At 39.8% G+C, this 26441-nt stretch overlaps 2 protein-coding genes across 4 annotated transcripts; one reads left to right on the forward strand and one right to left on the reverse strand.

Annotated features, from left to right (window-relative positions):
* Nucleotides 1-814: 814 nt before the first annotated feature.
* colgalt1b (collagen beta(1-O)galactosyltransferase 1b) lies at nucleotides 815-19284 on the reverse strand. 2 transcript variants are annotated; one of them, XM_084402540.1, is made up of 12 exons: nucleotides 18142-19284; nucleotides 13127-13237; nucleotides 12052-12169; nucleotides 8591-8725; nucleotides 5994-6198; nucleotides 5571-5690; nucleotides 5387-5463; nucleotides 4624-4730; nucleotides 4390-4522; nucleotides 3500-3627; nucleotides 3144-3350; nucleotides 815-1911 (listed from the first exon to the last, which is right to left on the reverse strand). In XM_084402540.1, the coding sequence occupies exons 1-12, from the start codon at nucleotides 18345-18347 to the stop codon at nucleotides 1644-1646; spliced, it is 1815 nt and encodes a 604-aa protein (XP_084258666.1). In that variant the 5' UTR covers nucleotides 18348-19284; the 3' UTR covers nucleotides 815-1643. The 2 variants fall into 2 exon arrangements, with proteins under 2 accessions (XP_084258666.1, XP_084258667.1); XM_084402541.1 differs by having other exon boundaries at nucleotides 17656-18788.
* trim35-1 (tripartite motif containing 35-1) lies at nucleotides 19272-26142 on the forward strand. Of its 2 annotated transcripts, XM_084402592.1 has the most exons (6): nucleotides 19272-19733; nucleotides 20443-20538; nucleotides 23030-23251; nucleotides 23339-23361; nucleotides 23473-23591; nucleotides 23669-26142. In XM_084402592.1, exons 1-6 carry the CDS (start codon nucleotides 19350-19352, stop codon nucleotides 24337-24339), a joined length of 1515 nt encoding a protein of 504 aa, XP_084258718.1. In that variant the 5' UTR covers nucleotides 19272-19349; the 3' UTR covers nucleotides 24340-26142. The 2 variants fall into 2 exon arrangements, with proteins under 2 accessions (XP_084258718.1, XP_084258719.1); XM_084402593.1 differs by lacking the exon at nucleotides 20443-20538.
* Nucleotides 26143-26441: the final 299 nt, after the last annotated feature.

Genomic DNA, 26441 nt, shown 5'->3' on the forward strand with positions numbered 1-26441 from the left:
TCCTCACAGAAGTAAACCAAAAGCTAATACTGTTTTTAGCAGTTTAGAGATATCTTGCTTTGTGGTGAGTGGGTAATGCAAGTTCCCCTCCTTCCTCAGTAAGGTGTAAACCAGTGGTTCCCAACTCCAGTCCCCGTGACCCACTGCTCTGCACATTTTGTATATCTCCCTTATTTAACACACCTGAACCAGATCATCAGCTCATTAGGAGAGACTCCATGAACTGAACTGAGTGTGTCAGATAAGAGAGACCTACAAATTGTGCAGAGCAGTGGGTCACGAGGACTGGAATTGAGAACCACTGGTGTAAACTATACCAAAGTCTGCGAGCGTGATTGACGCAGATTCCCATTGTTAACACATGTTTGAAAGAGTGTCTGTCTTGGTCTGAGTATTTAAAGAAATGCTGAAAAAGGCGATTCGTGTTTCTCTCCTACTAAAACTGCTCATGTCAACCTGTGATGCTTTCTCAGGATTCACTGATGAATAAAAAGTTCAAAAGAACAGCATTTATTCAAAATAGAAATATTTTATAATAATACAAGTCTTTACCAGCACTTTTTTTTCAATTAAACACATCCTTACTGAATAAAAGTATTAATTTCTTTAAAAAAAAAAAGAAAAAAAAAAGTATTATAACAATAATTACTGCCCCTAAACTTGTTGAAAGGTAATGTATGTTTTAAAAAAATGCAGTTTTTGTAATATATATATATATATATATATAATGTGTGTGTGTGTGTGTGTGTGTATATGTGTGTGTGTATATATATATATATAATCAAATAAATAATCAAAAAGATTTTAATCAGACTTTAAGTAACATACTTTATTCTTTGGTATAAAAGGCACATTCAGGAGACGTACAAGTTAGTGTGACAAACATGTAAAAGAAAGAGGAGTGTTTTTACTCAGTTTTCACTCAGGTAATTCATTTTACTGCCGGTTCTTGAGATAGCACGTAAACATTAGTTTGCAACACAAGTATTTCTTTGCTAGCTAGCCTTAAAATGATTCAGTTTCATCGTTTTCTGTTCCCCTATAAATCTCTCAAGGCAACTGGAAATAATAGAAAATATAAAAACAAAAGTAAAAAACTAGTGTGTGGTTCACATGACGGGAAACGTCCATCAGGACTGAGCTGAACAAGCAATAAATTAGTCGTCTGCAAGCAAACTATCAGATAAAAACATGCCGATCTGATTCTCACTATAATCTGGGATGCACACAGAGAAAGTCAACGCTCACTGAAATCATGTGAGATAATAAAGGAATGAATCAAGTACATTGATCCATATGTCACAGATCGGCCAGGACTAGCGTTAAACGAAACCCATCAGATCAGGTTAAAACTATCTAAAACTAATTCATGTCAACAATGTCAAATCATGTGGATTGTCCTTGAGATTCCCTTTCAAATGAATAAACTCATCGTTTCTGCTCCCAGTCAAGCATTTCAGGACAATCTGAGAATCTACGTCCAATAAAACACTGCTTCACTTCAGCCATGTCTCTGAAACCTCCCGGGAGAAGTGTGTGTGTGTGTGTGTGTGTGTGTGTGTGTGTGTGTGTGTGTGTGTGTGTGTGTGTGTGTGTGTGTGTGTGTGTGTGTGTGTGTGTGTGTGTGTGTGTGTGTGTGTGTGCTAGAGCTCGTCTCGGGCTGTGCTGTCCAGTGGTGACTGCAGGACGTCTGAGTTCTGCGCTCCGCTGCTCAGCTCCTCCTGCTCGCGGCTCTTTCGGGATCTGGCCCGGTCCCAGTCGGTGCGGACGGTCTCGTTGTCCCAGACGGTGGAGGTCTCGGTGTCGCTGATGTATCCCGGGTCACCGGTGTAGTGCGAGGGATAAACCAGCAGAGGCTCAGCCGAGAACGCCCGCAGGTCCCGCCGCTGGAAGTGGGACATGTACTCCTCACTGCACAGATCACACGGGACACAACATGAGACGAACAGACAACCAACTGGACAAATGATGGAGGGACAAACATGTCTGAGCCTCAGAAATCAAATAATTATTCCTTCTTCCTTTGTTCATAATTATATATTTATTTATTTTATTAGTTTTAATGTAGTATTATGGTCATCATAATTATTAATTGAAAAAATTATACTTTTTAACAATGTTTTATATTAAAACTTTTAACAATGTTCCTGTACCCCGGGCAACGCGGAAATGTTGTTCCAGGGTAACCCATACATCGAGACTATTGGATAACACTGGGAAAGCGTGCCCTTCTTCAGAGGAATGGGCCAGGGAGGGGCTGTCACAAAGTTCTCGACCATGTCGCCGAAGAGGCCGGTCTGGGACACGGGGGAGTTAAAGAACCTGACTTTATCTGTCTCCCTTATTTCGGCCAGATACAGCCAGAGATGGCGTTCCTGGAACACCACAGTGGACATCGCACGACCCACCGACCATGCGGTCACTTTCGTCGCTTGAAGTGCGAGGTCCGTCGCACCACAAATTTCTTGGAAAACTTGGGGATCATGACCACCCTCGTGCAGGTCCTTCAGTGCCTTGGCCTGATGGATCTGCAACAACGCCATGGCATGTATGGTAGAGGCGGCTTCCCCACCGGTCTGGTAAGCCTTGCCGGTTAAGTCCGACGAGTGCTTACAAACCCGGGAAGTGAGACAAGGCTCCCCCGTCAGGTGGAGTTAGGGCACAGTTGGATAGCAATGGCCCGCTCCACTGGAGGGATGCGTGTGTAAAACTTAGCCGGCCCGCCATCAGGGGTGGTGAGGGAGGAGGAGCCACTGGGACGGTTTCTGGCAGTGAAAGATGCCATCCATGACCCAGTGTGCTCCTCATACACCTCCGGGAAGAAAGGAACCGGGGTGGGTGGCTGAGAACCAGCCTAAGCCACCCCGAGAAACCAATCGTCCAGCCTCAAGGCCGTGATCTTCAGGTCACCCGCACTACTGCCTGAAGTAACCCTCTGAGGAGTCTCGACCTTAGCTCTTAGCATCCCACAATGGGTGCATGACTCATCCAAGAACACCACCTCAGCGTGTTCAATGCCCAGACACGTGAGGCGGCGATCGTGACGATCCCAGGTCGAACGTGACCGACTGAAAGGAAACTGAACACTGGGATTAATGATACGGACAGACAGACAGACAGATGAAGATCTCTCTCTCTCTCACATGGGGTGTTTGTTGTACATGACGGGCAGGAACTCGTCCACCGGCAGCATCTTCTTCAGCGGTTCGGCCCGCAGCAGCTTCTGCGCTCCGCGTAACGAGATCATGTATCCCAGCGTCCAGTAGGAATAATCCGCCTCCACCAGGTTGTGGATTCTGGGAACAGATTTCTCCGGACGGTCCACTTGCATCCGCTTCCGTCCGATGTAACTGAGGGGATGAGACAGAGAGAGAGAGACAGAGAGATAGATAGACAGAGACAGAGAGAGAGAAAGAGAGAGAGAGAGAGACACAGAGACGGCTCATGAGAAAATGCATCTATCAACTCCTTTCAATTGAAAGTGTGTGTGTTTCCTCACATCAAGTCCCAGTCCAGCCGCTGAGACTGGATCTCATACATCAGATTCTGCAGGCGACGCTTGAAGAAAATCTCGAAGCGCAGATCGTCCTCGATCACCAGAGACGTCTTCAGTCCTCGATCCACGATCTGACGCAAGACACACAACTGGCTCATAACTGGGTATTACACAACTTCAGATCTCACAGATATGCCTTTATCATGCCCAAGAATTTTTTTTTAATAAATACAATTTAACTAACTAACTAACTAACTTAATAAATAAATAAGTGCAATTTAAATAAATCTTAAAATGTAGTTATATTTTTATTGCAATTCAACTTTTGTCTTTTTCATTTTCAGCATGAATTTCTGGAAAACTGTATTTTTGTTCTGCACTTTTATCACTGACTCTTGTCTCGTCTGGAAAAAATACTTGAAAAACAATGTTTACTGAACTGAGAACACTTGAAGGCTACATTTAATTAGTTCATATTTACATGAATATTTCACATTTTAAATAAAAAAAACGTCTACAAAAGTATGAGATTTTGCTTTTGAATCAACATGGGTGTGAAAATTCATGATTTTTCACTGGTTTTGGTAATATTACTGCAGATAAACTAGATAAATATCTGAAAAACTTCAAGCAGCATTTACTTCATTTATATCGTTTTTTCTTCCATTTTATTTCTGACAGCTGTCTCGTCTAATTACTTGAAAAACTATCTCTCTCTCTCTCTCTCTCTCTCTCCCCCTCTCCCTCTCCCTCTCTCTCTCTCTCTCCCCCTCTCCCTCTCTCTCTCTCTCTCCCCCTCTCCCTCTCCCTCTCTCTCTCTCTCTCCCCCTCTCCCTCTCCCTCTCTCTCTCTCTCTCCCCCTCTCCCTCTCCCTCTCTCTCTCTCTCTCTCACCTCTGTCCAGATGTTGTAGTGCGAGAGAAAGCAGCCCAGTTCTCCTTTAGTGAGCGGCCGGCCGTGATACGGGTCACTGTATCCGGGGAGCATCACGATCCCCAGCGCCTCCACTTGACTGGTGTTCAGCGCCCTGAAACACACACACTCGTGTCAGACAGTCGGTGTGTGAGAGAGGGGCATTATGGGAAGCTCATGTTTGCAGATGTGTGTGTTTGTGTGTTTGAGACATACTTGCCATCTACAGCGGCGATGATCTTGCACTCGATCTGTTGTTCGTAGAGAGTCCTCAGCATACGATCCCTGCGGTCTGAGCGTCTCAGTAGGTTTATCATGAACACCTCAACACACACACACACACACACACACACATTATAACAATAATAATATATTATACCATTCTATAATTTCATATGAGATCATATGCAATAAAAATATAATAATATAAAATTAAATAAAAGATAAAACAATTAAATACACTATAATACACAATACAACAAAATAATATGAAAAAAAACGATTTAAATATAAAACTATACTACATAAAATAATGGAAAATAGAATTAAATTAAATAATATGATACAATATAAAAAGTAATTAATTTAATATAAGATAAAAGTAAACAATTTATAATGAGATTTATATATTTTTTATAATATAAAAAATTATGATATAAAACCACATACATAAACATTTAAAAATTAATTATCCTATAATACAAAATTAAATAATACAAAAAATATATAAAATAAAAATATTACAGTAGTTTATAATTACAGTGTTTCATAAAATAATTTAATATATAATTAAATTAAATAATATAATACAATATTAAATCATATAAAATACAATAAAAATTAATATAAAATATAAATACACTCACATAATACAACTTAAAATAAAATAAATCATTTTAATATAAAATAACAAAATCTCACAATATAAAGTAACATAAGAAAGTAAAATAAAATAATTCTAATAAACTGAGTTCCTTACCTCATCAAAGCCCATTTTATCAGGCTGTTTAGGAGGAAGAGAGAGATGGACGGACGGCTCTGTCGGAGGATTGCGCACTGCAGACAGAACAAATCATTAAGTACGTTTCTCTGCGCTCTCAGCCTTGATAAAACCACTAGAGGAACTTCAAGCAGAAAAACCAGTCCGGGGTCATGTGACTCACCCATGATCTCCAGCTGCGAGTGCAGAAAGCTGTCTGCCTCGTCCTGCAAGGTATTCTGGGAGCGCAGGGGCACGGGGAAATACCCATAAGTCTCTCTGTTGCAGAGGTACATCTGAACGTCTGCGGGGGGAACGACGTTAAATAGTCAAGCAAAAGTAGCGCACATGAAAACATGACCATGAATCTGAATTCATGATAACTAAGGTAGTTAACTAATATTAACTAATGAACCTTATTGTAAAGTGTTACCTAATAACTCTGACTATATCAACATGCAATATTGTTGACGAAAAAAAGGTGAAACTAAAGTGTTTATAATTATAAAAGATTATTCTTATTCATTCATATTTTTTATATCATTTTCACTTTATTTTTAGTCACCCAAAAGTAGAAAGAATATTATGGAATATTGTATAGTATAACCTGCCATCCGCGCGGAGAAGGCGAAGATGATGATGTCGTCGAAGGCCCAGCTGTAGTCGGGATGAGGCGGGAAGAAGGCCAGCTGACGGGACGCTTGCTTCCTCAGATCCACCAGGAACGTGGAGTGAACCATGGGAACAGCGAAGCAGCCCTTCCTCTCCTGCCGGCGGATGGGCATGTAGGCCGGCGTACGCTTGTAATAACCCTACACACACAGAAGGTGCACTGTGTCATTTGTAGCGGCATCTAGTGGTGAGGTTGTGAACTGCACCCAACAGAAGTTACGGTGGCCGACAGGAAGTGATGTCGTCGTCTGAGACAGCAGAGAGTAGCCAGTTAAACAATGAGGTTTCTTTACAAAGATAAATTAAGAAATTAGGTTTACTTAATTATTCAGTAAAACGATGTTATTGTGAATATTATTGTGACTTGTTCATCATTGTGTCAGTGTTTTATTCGCTGACTTTATCTAGCTTCTTTACACTAAGAACAGCAATAGTGACGAAACGCGTTTGTCCGTTCAGGGCCACTGTAGAAACATGTCGATGTAAGCGGACCCACGGTGTGTGTGTAGACAGACATGGCTCATTCTAAGGTAATAAAAACATAACGGTTCATTATGTAAGATCTTTATACACCACTGAAAACACAGTTATGTTTATGATATTGCATTTCTGTCAACAGATCCTCCTAAATATTACGCAAGGCACCTTTAACTCAGACTCTGACGGAAAAATGTTGGTTCATGACCTTTTTATTCACCGCTAAAGCCCGTTCACACCAAGCACGATGACTATATACATAGTGATAAAGTGGTTTGACTGCGCACCTTCTTGACGTGGAACTGTCCCGGGATGTTAAACAAAAAAATGACGGTCCGACTCGCAGCTGCACTATTCTTTGTCCTGAATTGAACCATGACTTTAACGATAACGCCACAAATGAACGATATTGCTGGAATCCATTTCAGAACGATTTTTTCCAGCTGATGGACGATAAAAATATCGACAGCCAATCAGAATCCATCCTGCTTTAAAGAGCACGAGCATTTAAAGTGACAGACGACAAAAGTGTTAAAGGGATACTCCACTTTTTTCGGAAATATGCTCATTTTACAACTCCCCCAGAGTTAAACAGATGAGTTTTACCGTTTTAGAATCCATTCAGCCGAACTCCGGGTCTGACGGTACCACTTTTAGCATAGCTTAGCATAGATCATTGATTCAGACGAGTCCAGTAGCATTTCTTTCAAAATGACCAAAGAGTTTCAATATTTTTCCTATTTAAAACTTGACTCTTCTGTAGTTAAACCGTGTACTAAGATCGACGGAAAATGAAAAGTTGCGATTTTCTAAGCCTATATGGCTAGGAACTACTCTCATTCCGGCGTAATAATCAAGAAACTTTGCTGCCGTACCATGAGTGCAGCAGGCGTAGTGATATGACGCAGCGCCTGAAAATAGGTCTAATAGGTTAGACAAACTTAGTCCCGGTCACGTTGGAAGAAGTTACCGAGCTGGGGACTATTTTTAGGCGCTGCGTCATATCACTACGCCTGCTGCACCCATGGTACGGCCGCACAGTTCCTTGATTATTACGCTGGAATGAGAGTAGTTCCTAGCCATATAGGCTTAGAAAATCGCAACTTTTCATTTTCCGTCGATCTTAGTACACGGTTTAACTACAGAAGAGTCAAGTTTTAAATAGGAAAAATATTGAAACTCTTTGGTCATTTTGAAAGAAATGCTACTGGACTCGTCTGAATCAATGATCTATGCTAAGCTATGCTAAAAGTGGTACCGTCAGACCCGGAGTTCGGCTGAATGGATTCTAAAACGGTAAAACTCATCTGTTTAACTCTGGGGGAGTTGTAAAATGAGCATATTTCCGAAAAAAGTGGAGTATCCCTTTAAGATATTGTTAGTCATTCAGTGTTTCTGTAAAAAAATAGATAATAGTAATTCATAATAGTAATCATTATTAAAATATAATAATGCTACTACTAATAATGAAAATACACAACACATGAGCTGCTGGGTTCATGAATGTTAATCACGTTGTCAGCGTTCGCTCGAACTGATTTGCTGAAATTAAAACAGGGATGAGCGCCATCCAATGAGATTGCTGTTTGCGCATAAGCTCCGCCCACTACAAGAGAAGCCGGCATACGTTCTGTTTGTTCTTAAAAGCTGAATAATATTAGATGAACCGCGTTATTACAATTAATTTCGTTAATGCGATTATATCCGTTGGTGTGGATGCTAATATAGTTAACTATAACTATATCAACAAGCAATATTGTTGACGAAAAAGGTGAAACTAAAACTGTTATAGTTCTAAAAGTTTAAAAAATAAAAATTCACTTATATCATTGTATCCATTTTAGAAAATTTCGCTTTTAGTTGACAAAAGTAGAAAAAATATTATAGAATGTTATATAGTTCTCTATATATTATTATATATTTAATATAAAATATAATTAAAATTTTTAAACAAACCATGTCAGATGTCAAGAGTTTAAACCCCCTAATCAGAGGATTTTGAAGGACTAAGACACACGCTGACAGGACACGCGTGTGTTTGGTGTTTCCACACACCTGAGAGGTCATGCCGCACCAGAAGTTTGAGTACGCGGCTCTGGACTCCAGCATCGGCGCCACGATCGTCTTGTTCTCCTGCATCAGCTTCCACAACACATCACTGTTGGTCAGCAGATTATCACAGTCCACCGTCTGCAAACAGAGACATTCGCACGCGATGTCACATGAGCAAACACATTTGCATAGGCCCGCCTCCAGAGCAAGACATCGACCAATAGTATTGCATCATCAAATATCAAATGGAAGGGTTAGGTTTGCAGGTTTGCGTCCCTGTACAGACTTCAGAAGATCCCAGAAGATCGTGTTAATGGCGTCCCGGATCACGCCGGAGGATTATATGTTTGTTCGGAGCATCTGACAGATTTGTTTTGTGAATGAGGAACATTGAAACAGAGAGTTTGCCAAGAAACTTTTGTTGAAAGATGAAGCTCAAGGAAATTATTTCATAATGCTCTGTCTGTACATGATGGTTTTATATGGATAATGTTTTTAATACACTTACGTGTGTGTAATAGCGAGTGTGTGTAGATACTGTTTCATATGCAGTGATGTAAAGTTAGCCAATCATAACAGAGGCATTTACTGACAAGCTTTAAAGGAGCCGCACATTAAAAACTGATCATTTCAGACAGAGGTTTAGAATGAGGGATGAAAATAATCTGTTTTCTGCATATATATATATATATATATATATATATATATATATTTTTTTTTTTTTTTGTGCAAAAAACTTTATTAACTTTATAAGAGAACCTCAAGGAACATTAAAATATTTTTTCACTCCTTTCACTCCACATCACTCCTTTAATATTTAAATATATTTTTGGGCACGTCATTGCATGTTATTTGCAATTAAATGAAAATGTATTATAGTTTAAAAATGTATTAAATGCAATTAGCTGAGCATTAGAGTGATTTTTGACCCACTTTAGTAGGACTAAAGCACATCTTTATATGCAATTTCATACTTCTATTGTTTTTGAAATATGTTGGTTACACTTTATTTTAAGGTGTCATTGTTGCAGTGTAATTATATATTTAAGTACTGAGTAATATTAAGCAACAACATGTACTAACTATAGGGTTAGGGTAGGATTAGGATTTGGTTGAGGGTTAGTGGCATGTAATTATGCATAATTTACTGTTATTACTACAGTAAGTACATGTAACATATGTAACAAGGATACTGTAAAATAAAGTGTTGCCAATATGTTTAAATGACTGCTTAATGTACTGACAATTAACATTTATGCTAAACTAAAATACACTGTACTGTCATATTGAAACTTGTCATGCATTTAAATATATTTGTAATCACACATTTGTAAGGATGAAATTGCAACTAAGTAAATTTAGCCGAACTTTGTGGCACTAGCTACTGTATTTTGCATTTGCACAGCAAAAAAAGAACTAAATTGGCCCAGGATGTGTACTATAAATTATACATTTCTCATAATTTATGTAAGGAATTGTTTTGAAATCGGATTATGACTTGGTTTAAATTGGCAGTTATCAAAGGAAAACCGTGATGCTGTATCCCAGAAATCATTTTTTTACTTGACGTGCCAGTGGTTTTGATTGATGGTTCTCGGTGAAAAGTGTCTATAATCCTATAATGGAACAAAGTACTACGACTAAAACACATGCAAACCAGTTCGAAACCTCAAAACTGTGCAGCCGGAGCAAATCACAGAGCTGCAGAAATAAACACGCGCAGAAATAACAGACACACCGAACAGTGCTGCTAACTTTAGCTGAGCGAACACACACACACCCCGTCAGTGGACGGGTCGCGACCTCTGACCTCTGAGCTGTAATTACAGTGTCAGTTCGGGTCGCTCTACTGCAGGGGTGGGCAAACTACGGCCCGCGGGCCACATACGGCCCGTTAGGCTGTTTAATCCGGCCCGTCGAGTATTTAAAAAATTGTCTAAAGATCGCATTCATTTTGCCTTTTTCTTGAAATACTTTGCGTTATATATATATATATATATATATTGCGTTGCATATATTTGACAATCGGAATATCAGATATTTCATGCCATAGCTAGCAAATGTAAAAAAGGAAAAATGACATAAAAGCAGATCATCATTCATTCAGCGCTGTCGTGGCTGCGGTGTGTCACGTAACAAGCTAGACGCGTCACCATGGAAACCAAACAGACAGCAACTTAAGCGCATAGACTTGGTGCACGGTAATGTTTTTTTCTTTTTTTGAAAACTCACAGAGAAAAAAATGTTCGGTAACCGCTTGCACACCTGTTTAGTTTTTCCTTTGATTTGTCTGCTATTTAGTTTTGCTACTCTGGATTTGTGGATGTATCCTCCTTTATCGCCCGGCTTTCGATCCCCTGTCTGCCATGTACAGAACCCGGTTTTGTTCATTAAATGTTCTGATCTGCCTTTGCTTTTTATGTTTTATTTTATTATACTTATTTCGTTTTTTTTCCCCCACAAATGTATGACTTTTGGAAGTGCAAATTGATTGCCATGCAGTTTTAATAAAGTTGAATTAACGTAACCTTCTGTCATTTTTACTCTTCTAAGTGTACACTTAGGTGTTTTGTTTCTAATTTACGGTTAGGCCCATTAAATAATAATAAGGATAAACAATATTTAAAAAGTATAGGCTATAATTATCAAACATCTAATTAAAAATTAACCTCAAAACATAACATGCTAAATGGGGGATATCTAAAAAAATGTATTGTCAGAATGTCGTCTCTCAGTTGTTGAATTTCGCGCAGACGTTGCCACAACGTAAATGTGTTTGCTCAGCCCGATCTCATGAAAGTTCGAATACCACGAATTGTATTTGTAGTTCTTATGAAACGCAATTTTCGCGTGCATATGATACGCACTTAAAGGGATAGTTCGCCCAAAAATTAAAATACGGTCATCATTTACTCACCCTCAAGTTGTTTCAAACCTGTATGAATTTCTTTTTTCTGCTGAACACAAAAGAATATATTTTGAAAAATGTCGGTAACCAAACAGTTGATGGACCCCATTGACTTCCATAGTATTTTTTTTTTTTTTTTCTACTATGGAAGTAAATGGGGTCCATCAACTGTTTGGTTACTGACATTTTTCAAAATATCTTTCAAATTATTTCAAATATTTTTTAAAAATTGCACTCCGCACCCCTAATCCTAACTAATGGGTTTACAGTGCGCAGCATTATGCACGCAAAAAAAATATATTTTTGGCGTAAATGGTACGAGAAATTTAATTCGTGGTATATATACGCACTTTCATGAGATCGTGTTTCATAATCTGCTACTGGGCCGGCCCTCTGTCAAATTTTAAAACCCAGTGTGGCCCTTGAGCCAAAAAGTTTGCCCACCCCTACTCTACTGTGTCATTATGTTCACGTTACGGCTGTGGATGATGCTAGAGGTAATAAAGCCACTGGTCACAGACACAAACATGAGTTGGAGATGCTTTAGACGAGGTACCAGGAAGTAGTCGGCCCACATCTCCCGGGCCGTCTCGAGGGCCGCCTGACGCAGCTTCATCACGTGCTCGTACCGGAGGTTCGTCCAGTGCTTCGGCCCGCTCTCGCCCTCGTAGACGCTGACAAACACACACACAATCACACATAGGAACACATTAAAGGTGCAGTGTGTGGATTTTAGCGGCATCTAGTGGTGAGGTTGTGAATTTCAGGTCAATCACACGTATTTGTTCTCCTACCAATCAAATATACATTAAGATGCAATTCATACTTAAAATGACTGAAATGCACTACAATTAGCATCCCAGACAGCAACATAGTGTCGGCCCAGACACTAAAAATGGGGGTTTTTTTATATTCGAAATGCATTTTTACGGGAAGGCAAGGGTATTTCAGGTCATAAAACAACATGTGGTCCAACTTTCCCCCCAAAAAATGTAATGTAGTTTATAAATTCATATAATAATTCAATATATTTGTATAAAAAATGCATATAGCAAAAGCTTGGATTCTCTGATGAATAAAAAGAACAACATTTATTTAAAATAGAAATCTTTTTGTTACAATATACACTACCGTTCAAAGGTTTGGGGTCAGTCATTTTTTTGTGTTAAAATGATTTTAAAACAAAAGTGATGGTAAAGATTTTTATTGTTAGAAAAGATTTATATTTTGAATAAATGCTGTTGTTTTTAACTTTTTATTCATCCGTGAATCCTGAAAAAAGTATCACAGGTTATTAAAATACATCAAGCAGCACAACGGTTTCCAACATTGATAATAAATCATCATATCAGAGTGATTTCTGAAGGATCATGTGACACTGAAGACTGGAGTAATGATGCTGAACACTCAGCTTTGATCACTGGAATAAATTACACTTTACAAATATATTCACATAGAATACCATTATTTTAAATTGCAATAATATTGCACAATATTAGTGTTTTTTACTGTATTTTTGATCAAATAAAGGATGAACATAAGAGACTTCTTTCAAAAACATTAAAAACAGTAATGTTTCCAAACGTTTGACAGATATGTATGTGTTTGCATGAGTGTGAGGCTGGGCTCACCTGGGCTCCTCCTCTGGTCTCCACTCCACATAATGATAAAAGCTCTGGACGTTGATCAGCCATTCCCGCAGGACAGCGGAGGTGTTGTCGGAGTTATGGTCCGTGGCCACCCTGAGGAGATGTAATCACGGATCAGATCAGGAACACACATGGAGAAGACGGCTGAACCTCCAGAAATGAGGACTATAAATAGAGCTTTCTAATGTTCCTGAAAGTGGAAAATCACTCCATAATTAACTTCACTACACGACCTCTGGAAAGCGAAGCTCGTCTTTAACGTTTGGCTGCAGAACGAGAGACTGACACACTTTTACTCAGCACACTTTTACTCCGCACACTTTTACTCCGCACACTTTTACTCAGCACACTTTTAGAAGTGCAAGTTGATTCTAGAAAAAGCACAGTTTTGTTCAGAAGAAGATCCATGAGAGGCTGAAGAATCAGAACCATCCATCACTGAGATCACACACACACACACAGACACACACACACACACACACACACACACACACACACACACACACACACACACACACACACACACACACTCTCTCTCATGCAGGAGATCCAGCTTTACTGTGAACAGACGGATCCCAGGTGCTGCTGTATCACACACACACACACACACATGCTCCCACATACCCACAGACACACACACACACACACACACACACACACACACACACACACACACACACACACACACACACACACTCTCTCTCATGCAGGAGATCCAGCTTTACTGTGAACAGACGGATCCCAGGTGCTGCTGTATCACACACACACACACACATGCTCCCACATACCCACAGACACACACACACACACACACACACACACACACACACACACACACACACACACACACACACACACACACTCACACACGCACAGAGACACACACACACAGTCTCACATACAGTACTGTGCAAAAGTCTTAGGCATGTTAATATCTCTAAGACTTTTGCACAGTACTGTACGCACACACACACACTCACTCACACACGCACACACACACGCACGCACACACACACGCACACACACACACACACGCACGCTCTCTCTCATATACACACACACACACACACTCTCTTACACACGCACACACACACACACTCTTTCTCTCTCATACACACGCGCGCGCACACACACACACACACAGGCTTATGAAGGTTCCTGAGGCAAATTCCATTCCACTCCGCCTGTGTGTGTGTGTGTGTGTGTGTGTGTGTGTGTGTGTGTGTGTGTGTGTTTGACCTACAGGTGTGAATACTACCATTATTGTCACTAAACTTGCAAAGACAAGCAAAACTAGCACTGCTGCTCATAATTAGGATTAGAATCTGGAGGAAAAACACCATTAAAGTTGAGTGTGTGTGTTGAGTTTTTGTTTGAGCTCCAGAACGATTTTAGCTGTGAATAATGTGATATTTTGCTTAAAAAAAATAAAAAAAATAATAAAAAATATGTAATAACAACATACAGACTAAACAATGTTTTCTTTAAATTTTCAACAAAAATAACAATTACAGTAAAATATATATATATATATATATATATATATATATATATATATATATATATATATATATATATATATATATATTTCAAAAGCTGGGGGTCAAAAAAGACATTTGGAAGAAACTATTTATTTTCATTCAGCAAGGATGCATTAAACTCAAAGTAAAGATTTTACACAAATTATTATATTTCATATAAATGCTGTTCTTTTTAACTTTGTATTAATCAAAGAATCCAGAAAAACAAAATGTATCACAGTTTCCACACAAATATGAAACTGTTTTCAACACTGATAATAATCATAAATGTTTCTTGAGCATCAAATCATCATATTAGAATGATTTCTGAAGGATCATGTGACACTGAAGACTGGAGTAATGATGCTGAACATTCAGCTTTGATCACAGGAATAAATTACACTTTACTGTATATTCACATAGAAAACAGCTGTTTTAAATTGTAACAATATTTCAAAATATTATAGTTTTTACTGTATTTTTGATTTAAACAAAAAAAAGCCTTGGTGAGCAGAAGAGACTTCTTTCAAAATATGATCTTACCGACCCCAAACCTTTAAACGATAGTGTATATTATAATGATACATTACACATAATTATGGTACTAAAATGGTGATGAAACATCTTTGGGTGCAAAATCACATCTGTAATAAAGTGGCCGCCTGATTCACAGACAGTCATCAAACGAAAGCGCTCATTTGATAATTAAAGTCATTACGTCGCGGGAGAAGAAAGGCGGGAAACCGCAGCTCTGGCGGGAACCAATCACACGGACACGCCCAACCCACGGCAACCCACCGGGATATAACGGGAAAAGTGAGGAGAAGCCCACTGGAGATGTTCAACACGAGCTGTCGTATGACTCTATGAGTGTGTGAACCGCAGGGTTCTCCCGCTGTAGTGCTACGCTAGTGTAGCGAGGCTACTTGTTAGCGGTCAGCGCCTCTCATCACTGATTTACGTGCAGTTTGAGTTTGATCCTGTAATAAAGCTGCAGATTATATGGAGTTTGTTGTGTGTGTGCTGAAGCAGAGATCTGCCAAGATGTTCAGTCTGAGTTAGCTAAAGCCCTCGCTAAACTCTGGGACTCGCGGGTCACATGTGGTTGAGCTCTGGTCTGTTTGTGGCGGCGACACAAACCCTGGCGGTTCGGTTTCAGCTGTTCACTACACGCCGCTTCAGTTCTGAGACTCTTCTGAAGGAAATGAGGATGATACCATGTCTGAAATGTTTTACATATGCAGAGGCTAATCGGTGCCAATGCTATTTTAAACACACCCAACAATTAAACATTGATTTCACCCACAAATTAAGTCTTTTTTTTCATCAGTTTTTGTTGTCATGTATACTCATTTATTCACATTATACACTAGAACAAACTTTATTTGATGTGAACGGATGTACGCATCGAATGCGGCAGTAATTTGATAGCAAGACCAATTTATATTCAATAAATAATGATTTTAAACAATACCTGGACTAGGGCTAATGATTATTTTGGCAATCGAGTAATTGGTCGATTATATGATTAATCGAGTTATTTGTTGATTATTTTTGGAGATTCATCAAGTAATCTGACGATTATTTCGTCAATTAATCGAGTAATCTGATCTTTTTTGTAGTAATACAAATAGATCGAAGTGAACAATAACCATTACAATGACTTAAAATATATGTTTAATAACAATGAGGTAATAATAATAAAGTTTCAAAATCAAGTAATCATATGATTGTATTAAACAACACTGTTAAAAATATACATAATGTACATTCATAATATAATCATAATCATCTTATGTACATTATGTATTATAACAAGTGCCTGCTGAGGGACCCACTTTACAGTAGATCAAATCCTTGTTTAATGTTGGCCAAACAACATTTAATTCAAATGTTTGCTTAATCTTTAATATTTGTCCACTTCTTTACGATAGAAATGCTACAGCCACTATCATTTCTTGCACAAGAACATGTGGACATCAAAACATGCAAACTCAAAACGAGGGTTTAGACTTTTATTTTGAAATTGCGATGAACAGTTTGCATATTTAGAAACATTGATGTATTGTGCACCCAGATTATATTATATAATATGTTAAAAGCAACCCAAACTCACAGCATATGTAGAGATGGAGTTTGTTAACTTCTGAGACGCTCCACACGTGTAAATGAAAACCGTGCAACACTTCGCTATGAAACACACAGCGCGTCAGAGTTATGCGTTCCCAAACTCATAACCTGCATATGCATGTAAATAATTAAAGATCACACTTCACTCTGAACTCGAATTAAACCGAGGAATCGTAACAGCCCTAACCTGGACATTACATCTTAAGAAGCAACAAGAGCTGATCAGTTGATTATTTATTTGAAAAAAAATATTCTTCTTTAATTACAGTACATACTACAATAAAGCTTGGAATCTAGCACACAAGTTGTATACTTTTATGTAGTTTTATTTGTTGTTGTTTTTGTCATTTTATAACTTGTTCACTTCCATTGGGTTATATAAAGACAGCACTCTCACATGATATAGTGACAGTTTTAATTGTTTGGTGAATTGTTCCAATCTAATCTAGTTGTCTTTCTAATAAACCTGTCATTGTGTATAACGAACATTGCTGGCTCCTTAATGAATCGCTTGTTCCTACTTCATAAGTCACTTTGGATAAAAGCGCTTACACTTAATTATTACAGCTTTTTTTTTTTTTTTTTTTTTACATAGTGTAAATACAATCTATTGCTGTTTAAACTTAGCGCAAATAGCCGCTGCCAAACATTTAACAAACATGTTATCAAATAATTTGCGTTCCATTAGTGTCAAAATAATGTTTGATGAGGGGGGTAAATTCCAACATGCTCTAAATTATTATGAATAAACAATATTTAGCCTGGCTAGTTCACCATGCGTATTTTCTGAGGTCATACAGTTTCTCAGAGGGTGTTTCATAAATGTCATCTCTGTCGCCGCAGGGAAAGTTTTCCGCTCACCGACTCTCATTCATGCAGAAGACTGTTGTTTCCTCGCCAATTCCATCCGCGCGTTACAAAGACACGTCGGCTGATCGGATCATGATGAGTGGAAAAAGGGGGCAGAGCTGAACCTGATCGGGGGCATGAAGGGGGTGTCTGTCTGTGTGCCCTGGACACGTCGAAACTCGCCAATTCCCCTCCAGACACACACAGTCCACAGCAGGGAGAGAGTCAAAACTGTACATTTCTCTCATTCCCAAACACACATCAATCTCAACACACTCATGTAAGCACAGCTGCTGTTAGTTTAGTTCACTCAACACACACACACAAACACCTCTGTTGTTTACTTCCCCTCACTTCATGTGTGGAAACCCTGCAGTCAATGCATTACAGTTAACACGCAAAACATCTGTACAGTGGACGCGCATCTGTCAGTCGCGTAATCGCGCAAAACACCAATTCTGATCACTAAACTCTATAATCTCAATCCGCCAAACTCACCATACACCCATGCGATCTTTGGGGTAGTTGAGGCGGTCGATGGCGCCGAGGACCTGCGGGAGAGAGTGCGCGGAGTTGCGGCACACCAGCGCGAGCAGCACCCGCGGCGCGAGCAACGCGGACTCCGGGCTCCAGCGCTCCTCCGGGAAATAACCGCGCACCGGACCGCTCCAGAGCAGCAGCACAAAGAAACACAGCAGATGCATAGCCGGAGAAAGAGAGACGAGCCCGAGAAAAGCGGAAGATCAGGCAGAAAAGCGGAGCCGCGAGACTGATCGCGCAGCGCTGACGCGAACAGTGAACATCGCCGATTTAATGCCCACCGACATAAACACGGAGAGACTCTTGGTGGTCCCTGGTGGAGAATTAAAGGGAAGGGTTTCTTAATAAAAGGGGAAACAACGTAGTACAAAAAAAGTCCGACAAATCTTCTTTTCTCAATCTTCTGGCAAATGACAGAGAAATTATAATATCTGGTAATTAAACTGTACAGACTTAAGAGTTATGAGTGACAAACCCACATTCTGGGGTATGCGCCTTTAATTTCGCGGCGGCCCCTTTAAGAAAAGCAGCTGTGTTCTGGTGGAATCTGCCAGAAAGTTCGTGGGCGTGGTTTAACACACACACTCTTGCCAAATATACAAGCATGCAACAGTGTTACAGTACTGAATCTCAAGTAGACCATGTAATCATTATGTCATAAATCGTAAAACTGTCTTCAATTACCTTATTGATTCTGCCTTAAATTAGCTAACTGGTTGATTTGTATATGTACATTTCTGAAATACATTGGGCACAGTTACCTCTGAATTGTTATTTAGATGCATGCATTGTAAAGCTACTTTGAAACGATATGTATTGTGAAAACCGCTATATAAACGTGAATTGGATTGAATTGAATCTGCTAGTCACAAATATTTCAAAAGTGTGTGTACATTGCCAATAAGTAGCCTACAAATCTTTTTATTTCATGCTTTTGCACGACACTTGTATCTGAGAGAGTTTTCAGCGAACAGCGCCTCCTGTTGGACAGATATTTACACACGTTTTGTTGTTCCCCAACATTTTCTTCCAATCAAATTTTGAAATGTCATTTCCTCATTAGCAGAGAGGCTGTACTAAAATAAAGAAGTGTTTTCTGCTGCTCTTAAAAAAGTGTTTTTGTTCGCAGTGAATTATAGGCTTTAGTTTCATTTCTCTCTCTCCAAATGTCTCTGGAGGAAGAGCTGTCGTGTCCCGTGTGCACTGAGCTCTTCACTGACCCTGTGTTATTGAGCTGTGGTCACAGTTTCTGTCGTCAGTGCATTAATGATCACTGGACCTCGAGCAGATCCAGAAACTGTCCCGTCTGTCGACAGGTTTCACCTCAGCCACCGGTGTCCAATCTGAGCCTGAGGAACACCTGTGAGTCTTACCTGAGAGAGAACAACACGAGGAAGGAGAGGGATGGAGAACATGTTTGTCAGATACATGGAGAGATTATTCAGATGTTTTGTGAAACAGATGAACATGTTTTATGTTCAGAGTGTAAGAAACATGAGCACAAATGGCACAAAATACTACCGCTACAACAGGCTGTACGACAACGCAAGGTGAGAAAGTGTGTGATATTTTAAATACATTTCATTATTTGTCAGCAATGTCATGCGGTTATTAGAGTAATATTACAGTTAATACTTAAAGAATATAGAAATTATAAATAAATAAATGTGAGTAAATAAATAACGTGTGTGTGTGTGTTAAAGATATAACCTTTCTGGGAAAAAAAAAAACATCTTAAACCAGCTTAAGATGGATTTCTGGTTTTAGATGATCATAGGTGGTTTAGGCTGGTTTCTCATCTGAAATGCACTCAAAACCCCTGATTTAATCTGTTCATTTCCAGCAGGTATTAATTCCAAGTCTTAAAATCTATATCTGTATTTAAAATGTACTATGCTGTTGATGAAATACCCAGTAGTAAAGTAGGCAGAATAAAATAGATTTTCCCTTTAAATGTCATTTATGACAGCACACACACACTGTAAAAAAAAAAAAAAAAATCAATAAGTTATGACAACATATATGTTTACATTGCTTTAACTTATCAAAATTTAAGCCATTTTACATCTTTTTTTAAGATAATACAAGATTTAAGTCAGTTTTATGTAATTTAACTTGAAATGACTTAAACATCTAACTTGATTGTACTTAAAAAATTAAGGCAATAACGTCTTTTTACAGTGCAGTTTCTTAAAAAAATAAAAAAATAAATAAAAAACAAGGTTTATACGTAGATAACTTGTGAGGTTATCTTTAAAGGGGAAGCTGAAAGCAGCTCTTCGTCCTCCTGAGAAGATCTTGTTGTCATTAAGGAATGGTGCAGGACAAGATGCCAAGATCTCTAAATTCAATCAGGTGACAGTTTCTATAGACATTCCAGGTATATTCTTTAAAATGTTGAAAACATGCCAGACTCCAACAGACAAAATAAACCGGTTACAGTAGTGAAGAATGGGCAGTGTTGCAATATGTTTTTTGTCATTTCATATTTCATATTTCAGTCACTTCACTTCACTGCTCTGCCATGATATTTATTAACATTAGGTGAATGCTTTGAATAAATGTTATATAAACATGAGAACCTGCTGATTCAGAGGACATGAGTTTTGTCATTTAATCAACCAAATGCATCCTTTATAAATATCATGTTCTCAAAGTCTAGTGTGACCGCGGCTTTACACAGAGAAAAATAGCTCCGGTGTCATGACAAATCAGGTCCTCTGGACAGGTTTGACAACCACTGCTCTAGAGGACACTATGGGGAATAAATACCCATGCTGAAGGGACGAGTGCCTTATTGGTAGTGTAAAGTCAAAGACTCAAAAGAAGTCCTCATCCCTATTGTACACACAAGCATCGTGATTAATTCCCTGTGGCCAGAGCCCAAACTGCAAGAGAGAGATTCCTTCGAACACCTTTAGGGGAATAGCATACTGCCAAAAACATCATTGGTCCAGCTTCAGGGCCAGATGTAAACACGTGTCAGAGCCCCACCTGACCTCAATCAGGGGATGGAAGGGGGATGGTGAGTGGGAAAGGAAATGCTGAGTGCGTTTATTTTGGATCACTTCCCTAAGGTCTTCTCTTCTCCCTCTGGCTTCACGCCTCCTCCACTATCTACCCCTCGAAGGAAGGGGAGCACAAGAGGTGGGGTGGGCCAGACCCCTTCGCTGCTTGAGGTGCAGACCTGGATTGGCCATGGTACTATATACAGGTCTTGAGAGCTCCCTATGCAAACAAATTTGCCTTCACCTACCTAAACTTTCCGACCACCGTCTCAACAGATCCGAAAGCAAAACCGGCGCATCAAGGAAAACGTTTTTATCTTTCTTCCTGACGTCGGCCAGGTTTACCCAGAGATGCCTCTCCGTAGCCACCATGGCTGCCATGGATCGACCGATTGCGCCGGCAGTCTGTTTTGTGGCATGGAGAACCAAATCTGTAGTACGGCACAGCTCCTCCACCGCCCGCTCCAACCTGACCCACTACCCGATATGCTCTGCCATTTAAGTGTGGCGTGACACGCAACAGCTAAGTTGGCAGAGACCTAAGATGGCTCACCTAACGAGAGACAGCTGGCCAGAAGGCGTCGATGCATAACCATCCTCTCCACATAAGCATAGTTTGTTTGGGAATGATGGATGCGGGCTGAATATGGCTTTCCCCAAGATCTCTCCCCCTCAGTGTGAAGATCTGGGAAAAAGGGAAGGCTTGTACAAGCTGGGCGGTTATGTCCCGACAAAAAAATGTTCCTGGGCTGAAAGTGCTGAAAGTGCTCAGAGGCATCCTCGACATCAACAGCCTCATCCTGCTCATCTTGGCTTGAGGCGAGGAGCGCTTGCTGCTGGATCAGATGACATGAGTGATCATCATAACACACATCATCATAATCCAGCAGCTCACTCTCGTCAACCACTGACGAATGAGAGACATTCATACCTTTTTCAAACTCGTCGGCGAGCTCCACCTGTGAGCCCCATGATTATCCTTGTCCAGGCAAATAACTCCATATTGTGTGTCAACCAGTGTCAGATAACACTGACAAGGATGAACACACCTCCAAAAGCTCTTAGCGCTAGTGCTAGCCATAGTCGCCTTATTTAGACAAGTGTTCAAACAAACGGTCGCCCGAAGACAAGAAAGAGGATGCCATATTTCACAGGTGCCCTTTTATACTCACGGTCGCAGAACGTCATGGGCTGTCGCTGGCCAATGTCAAGTTCATTGTCATGTTTAGACTCACTTCAGACACCTGTCATGCCGGGGGCATTCCCAATATAGTGTCCTCTAGACCAGTGGTTCCCAATTCCAGTCCTCGTGACCCACTGCTCTGCACATTTTGTATGTCTCCCTTATTTAACACACCTGAACCAGATCATCAGCTCATTAGGAGAGACTCCATGAACTGAACTGAGTGTGTCAGATAAGAGAGACCTACAAAATGTGCAGAGCAGTGGGTCACGAGGACTGGAATTGGGAACCACTGCTCTAGACGACACAGTTTGAATTCCCATTAAAAAACGCACAATGCTCCTCTGAAAGATGCATGCAGTTTTGTTTATTAACCACTAGATGGTTACATAGTGCAGTGGTTCCCAAACCTGTCCTGGAGGACCACCAACACTGCACGTTTTCTTTTTCTCCCTAGTCAAACACACCTGATTCAACTCATCAGCTCATTATCACATGGGTTAATGAGCTGATGAGTTGAATCAGGTGTGTTTGACTAGGGAGAAAAAGAAAACGTGCAGTGTTGGTGGTCCTTCAGGACAGGTTTGGGAACCACTGACATAGTGTATCTTTAACATCACATTTAAAATGTGTCATAACAAAATGTGTCTCACAGTCTCAAGTTCAGCAGACAGAGACAAGAATCAGGGAGGAGTTTAAGAAAATCCACCGGTTCCTCAAAAAGGAGGAGGAGAGCAGGATAGCAGCTCTAAATGAAGAAGAGAAACAAAAGAGAGGAAAGATGGAGAAGAAAACGAAGGGCAGAATACATTCACTCTCAGACAGACTCCGAGAGGTGGAGGAGGGAATGAAGGATGATGACATCACTTTCCTTCAGGTGGGGGAGGGAATAACCTTCACATACTCACACGTTTTGTTATTTTATTACAGTCACTAATCTTGCTGTCTTGCTGTGCATTCACAGAATTATAACTGCCTTATGAACAGGTATTTATTGGTTTCTAAAAGAAAATATTCATGAGTTTATCAGTGCAAATATTTGTTTCTCTGAGGTTTGTGTGTGTGTGTGTGTGTGTGTGTGTGTGTGTGTGTATTTAGGACTAAATATACGCTTCCAGATGCAGAACTGAGTTCAGAAACTCTCATTGATCTTCCTAAACATCTGGGCAACTTGAAGTACCAAGTGTGGGAAAAGATGAAGGACATCTGCCCTTACTGTGAGTGCTAGTATTTGTCGGATACTGTAACAAGTGCTTATAAGTCGACAGATGTTATTTTCTTCTAATCTCTCCAGATCCCGTGATCCTGAACCCTAACACATCTCCACCAGACGTCTCTGTGTCCGATGATCTGACCTCTGTGACCTCATGTTTCCGTCGGCAGAACGAACCCAACCCTCTTCGTCTGCACAGGAACCGGATGGTGTTGGGAAGTGTGGGATACAGTGATGGTGTTCACACATGGGAAATTGAAGTGGGAAACAGTCGCCAATGGACACTTGGAGTGTGTTTTGGATTGGAGGAAATGCCTATAATGCAACCTTTGACCCCTGAAAACGGCTTCTGGGGTCTCAGACGTGATGGAGACTCGTACAGATTGCTGACCACTGGAATGTCCAGATTAAATATCAGTGTAAATCCAGAGGTAGTGAGAGTAAAGCTTGAGTGTTATGATGAGGACTCATGGAAGAAGAAACACTGGAGGAAGGTTAGCTTTTCTGATGCCAGCAGTGATTCTCTTATTGCACAATTTATCAGAGTGCCGCTGGAGGAGGATCTCTTTCCCTTTGTGATGCCGGAAAAGCGCTCCGTCCCACTGCATGTCGTCCCAGCTAATGTTATTCTGACTGTTGAACACAAACTGTCGTTCATGGAGAGACATCGAGTCTTAATCGACGTCTGTTTTTATTTTGTTATGGCTATATTGATGGTTATGTTATGGAAGATTGACAAACAAGGCAGATGAAAAGGAAATAACTGTTCATTTACTGTAATGATCTGTTATACTGATTACTTCAGCTGAGACTTGACTGGTCCTGCTGAACCATCTCTTATTTATTTGAAGGACCTTTTCCCCCACATCAGTTTTTTTGTATTAGACTGATTTCAGAACAATCACGGAAACTGACCAATTCTTTATCCTCCTCACAATATCCCAAAGCGTTTTCTGTTGGTCCGCAGCAGCAAAGCAGATATTACTGTCATAATGTTGAATGCTAGTCTTGTGCATCATTGTGGTCTAACGTGACACCCTGTGTACTAAACTGAGTCGTTGGTTTCAGCAGCACTTATTATCATGGTTAATGTGTGTAAATACCCTGTTTCACCAGTTCTGCAGTTGAGGGTTGTTGATATTCTATGATTCTGTTTTGCTGGCGTAACCTTCCATGCCTTTCCACTTTTCTCTGTTTTTTGACCATTAGTTGCTGGATTAGATTTCTTAACTATGATACTAGGTTATTGTTTTTTTGTGTTTGTTTTTTTCAATACATCTTTACATCACATTATAAATGTTAGTTTATAAACTTAAATGCCAGGCAGTCAGCTTTTAACAATTTTGTATTTGACCCACTGGAATCCTTAAAGAAAGGAATAATTGGGGCCCAATGTTCACCCACTGTGTTCCCACAATAAAACCGTAATGGGGCCATTTATGGGTCCAGTGTGATCACCCATGTGGGCCCCATAAGGTCCACCTTGGAACCATTATTAGCACCCATTGGCAACCCAAGTAAGCCCACATAATGAACATCTAAATGGGTCCCTCTTAGAGCCCACTATGGACCCATCATGTGCCCCAATGGGATAACATACATGAGGCCCATGTGGAGCCAATGGATACATTTCTATGGGCACCATTTGGGTTGTCCAATCTGGTTCCAAGTGACAGCCCATCAAAAACCCACATGGGGCCCACATGGACATATTGGCTGGGCAGATGCAGGAGGCACGAGACAAAGGCATGGTAACAAATTAGAAAAGCTTTATTGATTAATTTCCACTTTTATCAAATTTATATAAGAAAGATTAGCAAATATTCTTATAACAAACTATCTGATGGAAGAAGTAGTGCACATTGACACTATTTTGAAGGCAAGGCAAGTTTATTTATATAGCACATTTCACACACAATGGCAATTCAAAGTGCTTTACATAGAAGAAATTAAAATAATAAAAAGAAATAAGAATAATTAAAACAGTTTAGAAAAATAAAATACAGTACAGTTCAAACAGTCGGACGAACATTGGCACAGTGCTCATTCAGTAAATGCATAGCTAAACAGAAGTGTTTTGAGTCTGGATTTGAATATGACTACAGTAGGAGCACATCTGATCTCCTCTGGAAGCTGGTTCCAGCATAATAGCTAAAAGCAGATTCGCCATGCTTAGAGTGAACCCTTGGTATTTCTAGCTGATATGATCCTAATTATCTGAGTGATCTGTTGGGTTTATATTCAGTGAGCATATCTGCAATGTATTGAGGTCCTAGGCCATTGAATGATTTATATACCAGTAATAATACTTTAAAATCAATCCTAAATCTAACTGGGAGCCAGTGTAAAGACCTGAGGACTGGTGTGATGTGTTCATATTTTCTGGTTCTGCTCAGAATCCTGGCAGCAGCGTTCTGTATGAGCTGCAACTGTCTTATGGTCTTTTTGGGAAGGCCAGTGAGGAGTCCATTACAATAATCCACCCTGCTGGTGATGAAAGCATGCACAAGTTTCTCTAAGTCTTGTCTGGAAACAAAGCATCTAATTCTTGCAATATATTAGAAAGGAGAAAACTCCTTAGCAGTTAAATGGTTAATATAGTAATATTACAATAGCGAAGTAAATGAGATTGAAGTAAAATAAATATATATAATGGATAATTGCATGCAATAGACTGCCTGTATATATTTAGAATGCGTTTTTGCATAAAAGACCAATCTTTACTATTAGCCTGTGGTGTCTTGCCTTAAACTTATTTTAAACTGCACATAATCAGAGTCCAGGGAACAGGTAGAGTTTCTTTGGAAGGGACGTCCTGTCAATACATGGCATATTAGTTTACCATAGGCTGACA

The sequence above is a fragment of the Rutilus rutilus genome (assembly GCF_951802725.1).
Source record: "Rutilus rutilus genome assembly, chromosome: 2".
Taxonomy (NCBI): Eukaryota; Metazoa; Chordata; class Actinopteri; order Cypriniformes; family Leuciscidae; genus Rutilus; species Rutilus rutilus.

Excerpts from the sequence above, each read along its gene's own strand:
- colgalt1b (XM_084402540.1), bottom strand. The coding sequence starts at position 18,347 with ATGCATCTGCTGTGTTTCTTTGTGCTGCTGCTCTGGAGCGGTCCGGTG. Across the intron at positions 6,199-8,590 it reads GGTGCGGCATGACCTCTCAG|GGTTATTACAAGCGTACGCC; the intron begins GTGTGTGGAAAC and ends CTGTGTGTGTAG. Across the intron at positions 3,351-3,499 it reads CGGCTGGACTGGGACTTGAT|TTACATCGGACGGAAGCGGA; the intron begins GTGAGGAAACAC and ends TCATCCCCTCAG.
- trim35-1 (XM_084402592.1), top strand. The coding sequence starts at position 19,350 with ATGTCTCTGGAGGAAGAGCTGTCGTGTCCCGTGTGCACTGAGCTCTTC. Across the intron at positions 19,734-20,442 it reads AGGCTGTACGACAACGCAAG|GGGAAGCTGAAAGCAGCTCT; the intron begins GTGAGAAAGTGT and ends TTATCTTTAAAG. Across the intron at positions 23,592-23,668 it reads GAAGGACATCTGCCCTTACT|ATCCCGTGATCCTGAACCCT; the intron begins GTGAGTGCTAGT and ends TAATCTCTCCAG.